At 36.3% G+C, this 12,872-nt stretch overlaps 2 protein-coding genes across 2 annotated transcripts in view; one reads left to right on the top strand and one right to left on the bottom strand.

Moving 5' to 3' along the window:
• asah1a (N-acylsphingosine amidohydrolase (acid ceramidase) 1a) overlaps window positions 1-12,872 on the bottom strand; it is a 189,895-nt gene that overhangs the window by 26,954 nt on the left and 150,069 nt on the right. The gene's annotated exons all lie outside the window — the stretch shown is intronic.
• The window catches only part of fat1b (FAT atypical cadherin 1b), a 49,451-nt gene that overhangs the window by 8,622 nt on the left and 27,957 nt on the right, over window positions 1-12,872 (top strand). Inside the window, exons 5-7 of the mRNA XM_065271761.2 lie at window positions 7,290-7,604; window positions 12,284-12,494; window positions 12,722-12,787. Coding sequence (XP_065127833.1) covers window positions 7,290-7,604; window positions 12,284-12,494; window positions 12,722-12,787 — 592 coding nt within the window. The remainder of the gene's footprint in view (window positions 1-7,289; window positions 7,605-12,283; window positions 12,495-12,721; window positions 12,788-12,872) is intronic.

The raw sequence follows: 12,872 nt of genomic DNA, 5'->3' as shown, positions 1-12,872 counted from the left end.
TCGCCAAAAAGAGCTTTCAGAGGAGCTACGATCAAGAATTGTTGCTTTACATAAAGCTGGAAAGGGTTACAAAGTTATTTCAAAGACTTTAGAAATTCACCAGTCTACAATCTACAAATGGAGACCCTTTGGGACTGTTGCTACTCTACCAGGAAGTGGGCACCCAGTGAAAATGAACCCAGGGAAACAACCCCGAATGACAGACAAAGATTTAAAGGCATCACTGGAACTTGTTAACATCTCTGTTCATGAGTCTACAATACGTAAACAACAACTGAACAACAACTGAACAACAAACACTGAACAAGCAGGGTATCCACGAAGGAAGCCACTACTTACTTAAAAAACCATTGCTGCATGCCAGTTTGCAAAAAAACCTGAAGTTTGCAAAAAAGCACATTGACACCCCACAGGTGTATTGGCAAAATGTTTTGTTGAAACTGAAACTAAGATTGAACTATTTGGAAAAAACACACAACTATACATCTGGCACAGAAAGGGCACAGCATATCATCATAAAACCATCATCCCAACTGTAAAGTATGGTGGAGGAAACATCATGATTTGAGCCTGCTTTACTGCATCAGGGCCTGGCCAGCTTGCAATCATTGAGGGGAAGATGAATTCCCAAGTATATCAGATAATTCTTCAGGATAATGTGAGAATGTCTCTACGTCCGCTGAAACTGTTTAGAAGGTTGGTGGTGCAACAGGACAACGACCCAAAACACCGGAGTCAGTCTGTGAGTGTGTTTCATAAAGACATGAAAGATCTGATTTTATTGTGTAATTATTTTTAGACACTTTGGGGTGGTTTCCCAGACAGGGATTAGCTTAACCCAGGACTTTGTTTAATTATGAAATATAACTAGTTTTAACAAACATGCCTTACTAAAAACATTACTTGTGTGCATTTTGAGGCAAAACAAAGGGCACTGATGTATTTTAAGATGTCAGTGCAAGTTGTTTTCAGTTTGGAAAGCTCTTACATTTATTTTAGTCTAGAGCTGTGTCTGAAACGTTCCCTCGTTCACTCATTCACTATTCCCTATATGGGGAATGACAATTGAGTCCACTATATGGGGAAGAAGCAAATGAAAACGAGTGAGCGATTTCGGACACTGACATAAATATCATGCGTCAGAGAGCTGTCGCAAAGATTCATCATAAACACCTGTGTGGCTTTATTGATTGTGCTGTGAAATGGTAAAGTTTAATTTCTTACTGTTTTTCACATTTGTCATGTTTATTCTGTTAGTTGATAATAAAGAGAGCAAAACAACTGCTTATAATATTTATTTACTGCTGTTTATTTATTTATTATTTGCTTAATAAAAATGTGTATTAGATTTTAAATAAAAGATAACACAATTATTTTTCATTTGTTTATTTTCAAAAAGTAGAAAATAACTGACAACAAGAAGTAACAAATGTGTATTAACGTAAATGTTTGGTGTTTACTGTCAGTATACTTCAGCTGATTTAAGTTAAGCGTTCGTCTCCCGTTGCATCATGGGAAATATGAGTGAACGAGTGTACATCGAATGTACCCTCAAAATCAGAGTGCATTGTGGATAAAAAGTAGTGAATGAATGTAGGGAATGAAGTTGTTCACACCACTACAAAATGGCCGACACCCGATATAGTGCACTATATAGTGGATAGGGAGCGGTTTCAGACACAGCTTAGGACTAGTCTAATCCCTGGAAACAGCCCCTTTATGTTTGTCAATACCCTTGACATAGAAGAAGATTAGATCACATTTTATGACAAATATATTCGGAAAATTATGAAATTCCAAAAGGTTCATATACTTTTTCTTGCAACTTTAGGTGCTTTATAGCACTTAAAGTGGCTACCCTATGATTATGAGCCAGCAAACTGAGTTTAAGGAGAAATATATACTGTATACCCCCCTAGAAATTTTACGTTCCCATAACGTTCTCAGAACGACCCCGCTGGTGTTAAGGACGTTGCCCAGTAAAGTTCCCAGAACGTTATGAGACGGACGTGTTGTGGAGTTCCCTAAAGGGTTGGAGGACGTTATTTGGCAGACCTCCACGGAACATTCAGGACGTTCTGGAAATGTTAAGGGGACCATATTTTATGTACACTTTACATTCCCATAATGTTCTTAGAACGACCCCACTGGTGTTAAGGACGTTGCCCAGTTAAGTTCCCAGAACGTTATGAGGCGGACGTGTTGTGGAGTTCCCTAAAGGGCTTGAGGACGTTATTTGGCAGACCTCCACGGAACATTCAGGACGTTCTGGAAATGTTAAGGGGACCAAATTTTATGTACACTTTACGTTCCCATAATGTTCTTAGAACGACCCCACTGGTGTTAAGGACGTTGCCCAGTAAAGTTCCCAGAACGTTATGAGACGGACGTGTTGTGGAGTTCCCTAAAGGGCTGGAGGACGTTATTTGGCAGACCTCCACGGAACATTCAGGACGTTCTGGAAATGTTAAGGGGACCAAATTTTATGTACACTTTACGTTCCCATAATGTTCTTAGAACGACCCTGCTGGTGTTAAGGACGTTGCCCAGTAAAGTTCCCAGAACGTTATGAGACGGACGTGTTGTGGAGTTCCCTAAAGGGCTGGAGGACGTTATTTGGCAGACCTCCACGGAACATTCAGGACGTTCTGGAAATGTTAAGGGGACCATATTTTATGTACACTTTACGTTCCCATAATGTTCTTAGAACGACCCCACTGGTGTTAAGGACGTTGCCCAGTAAAGTTCCCAGAACATTCCGAGATGGACGTGATGTGGAGTTCTTTAAAAGGTTGAAGGACGTTATTTGGCAGACCTTCACGGAACATTCAGGACGTTCTGGAAATGTTAAGGGGACCATATTTTATGTACACTTTACGTTTCCATAATGTTCTTAGAACGACCCCACTGGTGTTAAGGACGTTGCCCAGTAAAGTTCCCAGAACGTTATGAGACAAACGTGTTGTGGAGTTCTTTAAAAGGGTGAAGGACGTTATTTGGCAGACCTTCACAGAACATTTAGGACGTTCAGAAAATGTCCAGGGAACCATATTTTATGTAGAAATTTTATGTTCCCGGAACGACCCCACTGGTGTTAAGGACATTGCCTAGTAAAGTTCCCAGAACATTTAAGACAGAAAATAGCCATAACTCAAACAATATATAATTATACTGTGAAATTGATACGGTTGGTGTGGTGGAAGATAAAGGAGGAGATGGAGATCATGATGAATCCAAAATGATAATTTTTAATTAACTTAAAACAAGGAACATGGAAACTGGTACAGCAAAACACACAACACATCACTATAAACAAGAACTGACCTAGACAAACGGAAAAGTGGGGTATTTAGACAATGGAGTGATGAGGGGGATGACTGTCAGGTGAGGATAATAACAAACACAGTTCAGGTGAGAGAGTGAAAAGGATTATGGGAAATGAAGTCCAAATGGATGATGAACGGGGAAACATGGAGAAACAAGCAGGAACAAATTGGGACTGTGACAAAAATGTATCATTGAAAAACACAGAAAATAATTGAAGTGAGATTACAGGAAAAACAAATAGAAGGTAAAAATCTGGCAAATTAACAGAAGGATAATAAAAACAAATAAATAGCCAAAAAATACAAGAATAACATAAAAGCTAACAAAAACCCACATTAATTAAATTGTTTAAAACAATAAAGATGCAATTAAAACAAAACATTTACAGTTGGAGTGCATAACATGTAATAACAGATTTCAATATACAACAACTGGTTAAATAAAATTTAAAAATAACCCACAAAATATTAAATTTATGTTTACAGATGTGCAAATGTGTATTAGATATATAAATGTAAAAAAATAACACCATGCAATAAGGTCACAAGCTTGATAAACATCAACCTTTAGGAACTTCAATCTCCAGGTCTGGAGCCTGCAGAATAAGAGCATACAAATACAAATCCAGTTAAAAATACATTTACATAAAATGCATAAGTAAGGGCAAAAACACATATTACAAAACATCACAAATCCAAGAACTTTTTTTAACGTTCAAATCGAGATGTGAAAAAATATGTTGGAAGATGTCAGACTTCCAAAAAGATTTTCAAATTACCAACTTAAAGAAAAAAGCAATTACAAACTACAAAAATGTTAAGCTCCAAAACTTGTTGGTCAAGTCTTTTTTATTGCTGCTTCATTATTTGCCATTATTCTTTACTACTTTAAACAATCCAAGCCCCAGTACCTGAAACATTTTTAAAACATGCTGTCACTTTTAAACCAAAACACTTGTGCTTTTGTATCTAATACTAATATTAGGCAAATTAACCCATACAAGAAATTACCTCATACAAAATTTAACAAATTCAATACATTCAATATTGTAATTTAAATCAAATTACACAAAGATAAATAATGAACATGACTGTTATGTTTTTAAATAGTGTATTAAAGTTACACCTTCTTTACCCAGATTGCAGGAAGATACACTTCTTCAGGTTTGACAATGTGTTGTACATGACTTCTGCAAACAAAGCACAATAATCATTACATTTTTTTTGTAAAAAAAAAAAGTAAAATAAATGGGTAAGACAAACACTAATTTATGATTCTTAGGTATTAAATTCCTTTACAAAAGTATTTCCAAAAAGTGTCAATTTTTTTGTTTTGTACACAAAACATTTGATCTTCGGTTGGCTTCTTTGTGGGCTGAGCATTAATTAATTTTGTAAAGATCGAACATCTTAAAGATTTTTTTAACATCCTCTTTATTAAAATTGTTTAGCTCACTGTAAGCCTGCATGTTTATCGTTATACTTTAAATGGCAAATAAGAATATATAGCCTAACATAGAAATAAAAAACATCACAGAAAAGAATAGCAAATAAACAGAAAAAACATTCATGTAACTCGCTGTAGAACAACTAGTGAAATCTATGTAGGTTTAAAAAGAAAAGTATCTTAACTTACCTTACAGTATTATATAAAGACAAAACAAAGATCACGCGTCGTCAAGTGTGGCAGTTTGAATTTCATGCGACTTCCGGGTCCTCTTGTAAGCTGTAGCATTATGGGTAAGGTAGTCCTTTTCATAAAGCGGATTGAACGCTGTTGCTGGTAACGGACTACTGTTTCCAAGATGCATTGCCTTCTACATCATCATATTCAGAGAGTACAACATAATTCATATTAGTATATTACTTACTAGTATTTTTGTGCTTGTTAACACAATTTAATGTAAAGTCTTATTTAATTGCTATTTGTCTTTGTCTGATGTAGGATAGTGCAGACTGAATCACTCGTTTATTTTTCTTCATTCTGAAATCATTTATTTATTACTTTGTTTGTATGGTCCACTGCACATTGACACATCCTTTGTATTAACTGCCTATAAAAATAAAATGCTCTAACTGTAATTTCATATTTTGTCCTCCTAGTGATATCAGGAACATTATTAAATGACCAACAGAGGACCATGTGAGAACATTCTATTAATGTTCCAAATGTCCTCTTTGTAACGTTGCCATGTGACCACAGAATAACCAATATGGGACGTCCCCCTACAGTCATATCAGGAACGTTATGATATAACCAAAATAGTATCATGTGGGAATGTTCTGTAAATGTTTCAGGTGTCCTCTCTGTAACGTTCTTATGTGACCACAGGATAACCAATATGGAACGTCTTCCTACAGTCATATGAGGAACGTTTTTATCTGACCAAAATAGTACCATGTGGGAATGTTCTGTTAATGTCTCAGGTGTCCTCTCTGTAACGTTCTTATGTGACCACAGGATAACCAATATGGAACGTCTTCCTACAGTCATATCGGGAATGTTTTTATCTGACCAACATAGTACCATGTGGGAATGTTCTGTAAATGTTTCAGGTGTCCTCTCTGTAACGTTCTTATGTGACCACAGGATAACCAATATGGAACGTCTTCCTACAGTCATATGAGGAACGTTTTTATCTGACCAAAATAGTACCATGTGGGAATGTTCTGTTAATGTCTCAGGTGTCCTCTCTGTAACGTTCTTATGTGACCACAGGATAACCAATATGGAACGTCTTCCTACAGTCATATCGGGAATGTTTTTATCTGACCAACATAGTACCATGTGGGAATGTTCTGTAAATGTTTCAGGTGTCCTCTCTGTAACGTTCTTATGTGACCACAGGATAACCAATATGGAACGTCTTCCTACAGTCATATCAGGAACGTTATGATATGACCAAAATAGTACCATGTGGGAATGTTCTGTTGAGGTTCCAAATGTCCTCTCTGTAACGTTCTTATGTGACCACAGGATAACCAATATGGAACGTCTTCCTACAGTCATATCAGGAACGTTATGATATGACCAAAATAGTATCATGTGGGAATGTTCTGTTGAGGTTCCAAATGTCCTCTCTGTAACGTTCTTATGTGACCACAGGATAACCAATATGGAACGTCTTCCTGAAGTCATATCGGGAACGTTTTTATCTGACCAAAATAGTACCATATGGGAATGTTCTGTTAATGTCTCAGGCGTCCCCCTAAAGTCACATAAGGAACCTTGAACTGCAAGACTTTTATTACCAACAAAGGACGTTTTAGGAAGGTACCTAATGTTCTCTAAAGGTTCAGGTCTTTTCATCCTCTTTAGAGAACTTTAAGGGAACGTTGCGAAAGGTCGTGAGAACGTCACCTTCTACGTGGGTATATACAGAAATAAATTATATTTACATTAACAGAACTGCACAAATCTCTATTGCAATGCCTCTATTAAACTGGAATATTTTACTATATTAAATGTAGTACTCACATTCAACGCAATTACACTTGTTTTGATGAACACAAAGATGATATCCTGGCTGTAATTGATGACATTGACACACACAGTTGTGATTTTTTATTTTTCCACGGCACACCAAACATGCTCTCCGGGCACACTAGTGTGCCACGGCACAGTGGTTGGGAAACACTGTTGTAGAGTATCTTGGCAAAGCTAAGCACAGCTGAGAGCTTTTCTGAAACTGTAATTGAGACACATACTGTATGAGAATGCTGGGCATCTTCTGAAAAGCGTCAGAGAATCTTGTGCAATACTTCACTCATTCATTTCGACCCCAAACATAATATAGAAGGTGTAAAATAAAACAACTCCCGACTTATAAAAAAGCAAACTCAGAGCATAATTGTCGTCTGAGCTAAAGTTCAATTGAATACATGTTTCCCTCACTCATATACAGTCACACTGTTCTGCATATGTAGTTTCTCAAACGCTGTCTGTTTTTTTCACTTAAACAGATCACTGTCTCAGATGATGGCCATCCACCCAAGTCTACAGTGGTTCATGTGATAGTCAAAGTATTGGATGAAAATGACAACAGTCCTCAGTTCTTAGAAAAGATCTTTCAAATCAAGCTAGTAGAGCGAGCAGAGGCCGCAGAATGGGAGCCAATTTATCGAGTGATTGCTTATGACAGAGATGAGAGTCCCTCTTCTGATATCACATACACTATAGAGGAGACTGAAGAGCACAGAAAATTCTTCATTCAGCCCAAATCTGGGTCTGTGTTCTCCAAAGAGACATTTTCAGCTGGGGAGGATCATATTCTCACGGTACGTTTTTTTTATTTCAATTCTCACATTGTTTACTCAAAGTGGTGCTACACTACACAAATAAAGGTTCAAAAGGGTTAACTCTTTCCTCGCCATTGACAAGTTAACTTGTCAATTAAGAGAAAACGTTCTCTGCTAATCACAAGTATTTCCGGCTTTCCGCAATACCGCTATTATCCACCGCAACTTATAAAACCATGCAAGTTTTGAGGATTGCTCTGAATCTGATCTCTATCAACAGTCCTTCACAAAAATTGTATTATTTCAGCTTTTTGCTCAATATTTTGTGTTTTTGAAGAAACTTATCCATATTTGAGAGGTGATAAAAAGAGAACTAATGAAGGTAGGATGAAAAATTTTTTTAAAGCAGAGGGTCTGTTCCTTTATTTCATTCTTTTTACATAAGAAAAAAATTTTCTGGAAGGCTTTGAACTTTTGTGAAAATCATGAAAAATGCTGGCGCTGGCAGACAACATAAAAAACACTGGCAGGGAAAGAGTTAAAATGGTTCCATGCACTCTTTCAAATAAAGCTGCCACACATTGTTTTATAATAACTTTTTATAATCTCAAGGACCTTTTCTCACCGCAAAGAAATTTTTTGGAAACATAAAGGTTCTTCAGAGGTTAAGGGGCCCTATTTTAACAATCTAAATCTAAATGGGCGTGTCCGAATCCACTTTTGACGGGAAAAATGGTTTGTGCGCCGAGCGCATGGTCGAAAAGGGTTGGTCCTATTTTTTAAATGAGTAATGGGAGTATTTTGTGCGTAACGTGCAATAAACCAAAAAGAGTCTCAGCTCTCATCCCCTTTAAAAGCCAGTTGCGCCTGGCGCTATGTCTAATCCCTATTTAGATGACGGACTTTGTAAACTGAAAAACTAAGCGGAGGAAGAAGATCCCCAGTTTAAGATTAATGTTAAATAATTGTGTTGTTTTTCACTTGTATTGAAATTGTTATTTTTTATTAAAACCTTTAAAAGCCTTTTAAACCTTTTTTCTTTTGTTCATGGAAGTAAAAAAAGCAGGGTTTTAATTGCTTTAAATGTATGGCTATCCAATATCATTAAAAAATTATAAGTATGTAAGAAAAGGTTTGTACTCTAAAAATACTTTATTTGTATCAAACAGGAAATAAAGAATTTACAAATGGCTCTCCGCACGTTTCAGCACTTGGACAGCGTCATTTTTTTTAAGCATTACTTAAAAATGTTTCTCATCTCATCATATCCACAGGTACAGAGTCATCATATACAATAAATCCGTGAGGTAGCATTTAAAAAAAAAACATTTAAAAACAGATGCATTTGTTTAAAGCAAAGCATTTATTTACTTACCAGGCTGCAGGTGAAGCAGCTCTTTACACCTTCTCATAATCTCAATAATAATCTTTTACATTCAATCCAATAATCTTTCATATTTAAAAGCGTTTTTTGTGCTGCTGCGCATTCGTGTATGTGATGAGCAAACCTGCGTTGTCATCCCGTTTATACACTGTAAAAAATAAATTGTTGGCTCAATGAATTATTTTTTAGTAACTAGTTTCACAGAAATATTACGTTCACTCAATTTCTGATTCCAAAGTGTTACCTGGATTGATGTTTTTTAGTTGGCCCAATTTTGACTCAAATATAAAAAAGTATGTTTGCTCAACTATAGCTCATTCAACTAAAATGTTTTAATCAGTTGAATATTTAAAAACTTACAGCAAAGACTGTCAATTAAATTTTAAGTATTTACTCAATGTTTTATGTGTTACTTCAATTAATATTTATTATTTGGGAATTTTTAATAAACTTTTTAAAATGATTTATCAAATAATTTATGCTGGTGTTGTTAACAAATAATAAACTTCAGTCACATAAAAAGCTTTATTCACTTATCATACAGACTGAACATACAGAATTAAGTCTTCTCTAAATAGAAGGCATAAAACAGTCCAAAAGCACTCCAAAGTCAATCAGAACATCTCCAGGCCATTTTGGAGAACTTCTTTCGGCATGTATCCCTCTGGTCTGCCTCTCCATCATCATCATCATCACCGCTCTGGTTTGATAAACAGAGGAATATAAATACACACACATACATAAATACATGTTTAATATAATAAAGCTTGACGGTGAAAGACTTTATACCCTAAAATTGCCAAATTTCCCTCAGACATCACACGTAATTGAATTAACCACTATTGGGCGGTTTTCTCGGACAGGACTTATCACTGACTAAAATACTGACATCTCTTAACATATGAGTGCTATTGTTTTGTCTCAAAATGCACGCCAGTATTGTATTTTATAAGGTTTGTTTGTAAAAATGTCCCAATTATAATTAAGACGGAGTAATAAACCCTGTCCGGTAATCTTAACTAAAATAGCTCCACTTTAACTCGGACACACAACATAACACACCTTTATATAACTTATATCTTTACAAAAACGTCGAGTATTTGCATCTTTGCCAATTAATATAGTCTAAAATTAACATTTATTTACAAACACTTACCTGACGTGAACTTGAGGAAACGGCTGATGACTTGTGTCCTTGTGTAAAACAGTGAGTGATTCCTGCTGTTAGGTGCGGATTGATCTCAGATGAAATGACCTGTGATACAGATCCTTCCGAAGACATTTTAAATTAAAAACTCACGCACATACTGTACATACACGCACGCGCACACGGGTACACACATGGGTATATTTAGAAGTTTTATTTAAGATTGTTATGATATTGGGACTATTTCTCCACCCGCTCCTTCAGCTCTGAAGTTCAAATTCGCATGCAGTCCGGTTATAACAAATGTAAAAGATATGAAACATCACTCAACAGCGATATCAATTAAGTGCAATCCTAAAATATGATTTAAAACATAACCCTTTCATTGTTAAGTATGAGAAATTAAAATGAATTAAATCACTTTAAAACACCACAGAGATATCAGAGCCAGCAGTCGATTTCTGATGCGCTTGCCGAGGCGAGGCTGCGCTGGGCAGGGTGTGAGCGCTTAAGCGCCGGTGATTTTCTGGAGCTCATATGGAGCTAATCTCCGTCCGAAAGTGTCCAAGCACATTTTTAAATAGACGCTATCTTTATTAACCGACCGCATATTTAACTTTAAGCACATACATTCACGACCAAATAACAGTAATATTATGAGCATTTTGCTGTCAGGAAACATAGCTGTCATAACTCTACTTATTACACGGCTCTCTGGAATGCTTGATTCTGATTGGTCAGTTGAGACATTTGCAGGTTCGTTCTTTTCAAATAATAACCGCTCCAAAATAATAACGCATAGCCGGACTACTTGCACAAGTAAAATCGCTCCGCGCCAATAAAGATCAATAAAGATTACTGTCTGTTTGGCGCCATCTTGTGACAAACACTCGACAACCACGACAAGACACAGAGAGCTTACTGAGACTGAACTTGACAAAATAGAGCATGACAGCTACGAAGCAACACACAAAAAATACAGAATGGGCATTAAAACTTCTCAAAGACTGGCCAAAAGAGAAAAAAATGGAGACAGACAAGTATGAAGCAGAGGATCTTAATAAGGTATTACGATCATTTTATGCATCTGTGCAAAGTTTCGCGGAAGGATAAAAATGTTAATTTAAAACAAATATGCCAATAAAATGTTTCAAATTCATATTCATGTCCAGTTTTTTTTCTTATGTGGCAAGTAGCCGTGTAATAAGCGGGATAATGTAGAGGCAGCCGGTAGTTATTGGGAAATAAGCCCCTTCAGTGTGATACAAGACCCTCCGCTTCGCGTCGGGTCCTGATCACACTGTCGGGGCTTATTTCCCAATAACTACCGGCTGCCTCTACATTATCCCTTACATATTTACCTGATTTGTCTTAATTAGTTCAGTCAACATTAGCCATTCTGAATGTTGACTGGATTTGAAAATAACCATTCATTTAATGTTTTAAACAGATTTATCTAGACTTAAAATAATATGTCTTCTCAACTAGCTCAAACAAAAAAATTTGTTTAACTTATATATTTTTTCCCGTCCAACATTTCATTAATTGGATTTTTTACAGTGTAGGCGCATATTACTAATGCACTCTTTAAATAACAAAAAAACATATTGGGCCATTGACTTTAGACTTTAGAGCAGGTTTTTGTTGGTCAATGGCGTAGTCTATTTTAGTTGCCTCAAAATAGCAACGCGCCAACAATGCGCCTGAACACACCTCGTTTTCAGACCAGAACGCCCATGGGCGCAAAAGGGGGCGCAAATGCATTTGCTATTTAAACAACGTTGCGCTAAACGTGAAAATTATAATTGCGCAAGGTGGAAACTATCAAAAGACAATTGCGTCGCGCATTGCGCTGGGTGTAAGATAGAGCCCTAAAGGTTTTTTATGGAACCATTTTGTCAAAAATGGTTCTTCTATGGCAAATAACCTTTTGTGAAACCTTTTGTAAAATAACCTTTTATGAAACTTTCTGTTGCATAAAAGGTTTACTCTTAAAAATAAATGTGCTTCAAAAGTTTTTTTTAAGAGTGTACATTAGGTAGTGTTTCCCATTTTAATATCACATTAAAATTTGTTCCAAAAAGCTGTATGCACAAGAATTAAGGCAAACAGTAATTATGAAATGAATACTGAATAGTGCAGCATGTTACAAAATCAAGAGAGAAAACTCACACTGCACTTTTACAGATTAAAGCATCAGACAATGGACAGCCTTCAAAATCGTCCATCTGTCGGTTGCACATTGAATGGATTCCAAAGCCTGAGCTGGCAAAACAAGCACTGGTATTTGAGGAGACTTCACTCTCATTCTCTGTAATGCAGAGTGATCCTGTGGCCCATATGATTGGAGTAATTAGCACTCGACCTCTTGAATCTCCTGTATGGTTTACAATCAAAGGTAAAGCTCCATTTTCACTCTTAAAAATGTCCGTTTCAAAGCTGCTCACATGAAAAAATTGTATTATAATTATTCTGGTACTGTAGATGCTTTACAGTAGCTCTTTATTCAATACTACAATGCCAGTTGATCTTCAAAAGCTGAAGCTTAATTAGCTTGCCCTTAACTAGATGTCTTGCTTTCATTTTGTCTCAATGCTTTTTCTCTTTTCTTTCTTGGTTTTCAAGGAGACACGCATGCTAAAGAGATGTTTCACATTCTGCAGATGGCTTGTGACCTGAACGGTACATCAGGTATCTGCTGTTTAATACAGATGTCACCACTTATTTTTTTAAGCAATGGATTTCTACAGCTTGATTATTTCCTCTCACGGAGCGA

This window comes from Paramisgurnus dabryanus, chromosome 16 (assembly GCF_030506205.2).
Source record: "Paramisgurnus dabryanus chromosome 16, PD_genome_1.1, whole genome shotgun sequence".
Taxonomy (NCBI): domain Eukaryota; kingdom Metazoa; phylum Chordata; class Actinopteri; order Cypriniformes; family Cobitidae; genus Paramisgurnus; species Paramisgurnus dabryanus.
This window is presented reverse-complemented; position numbering and strand designations above follow the sequence as displayed.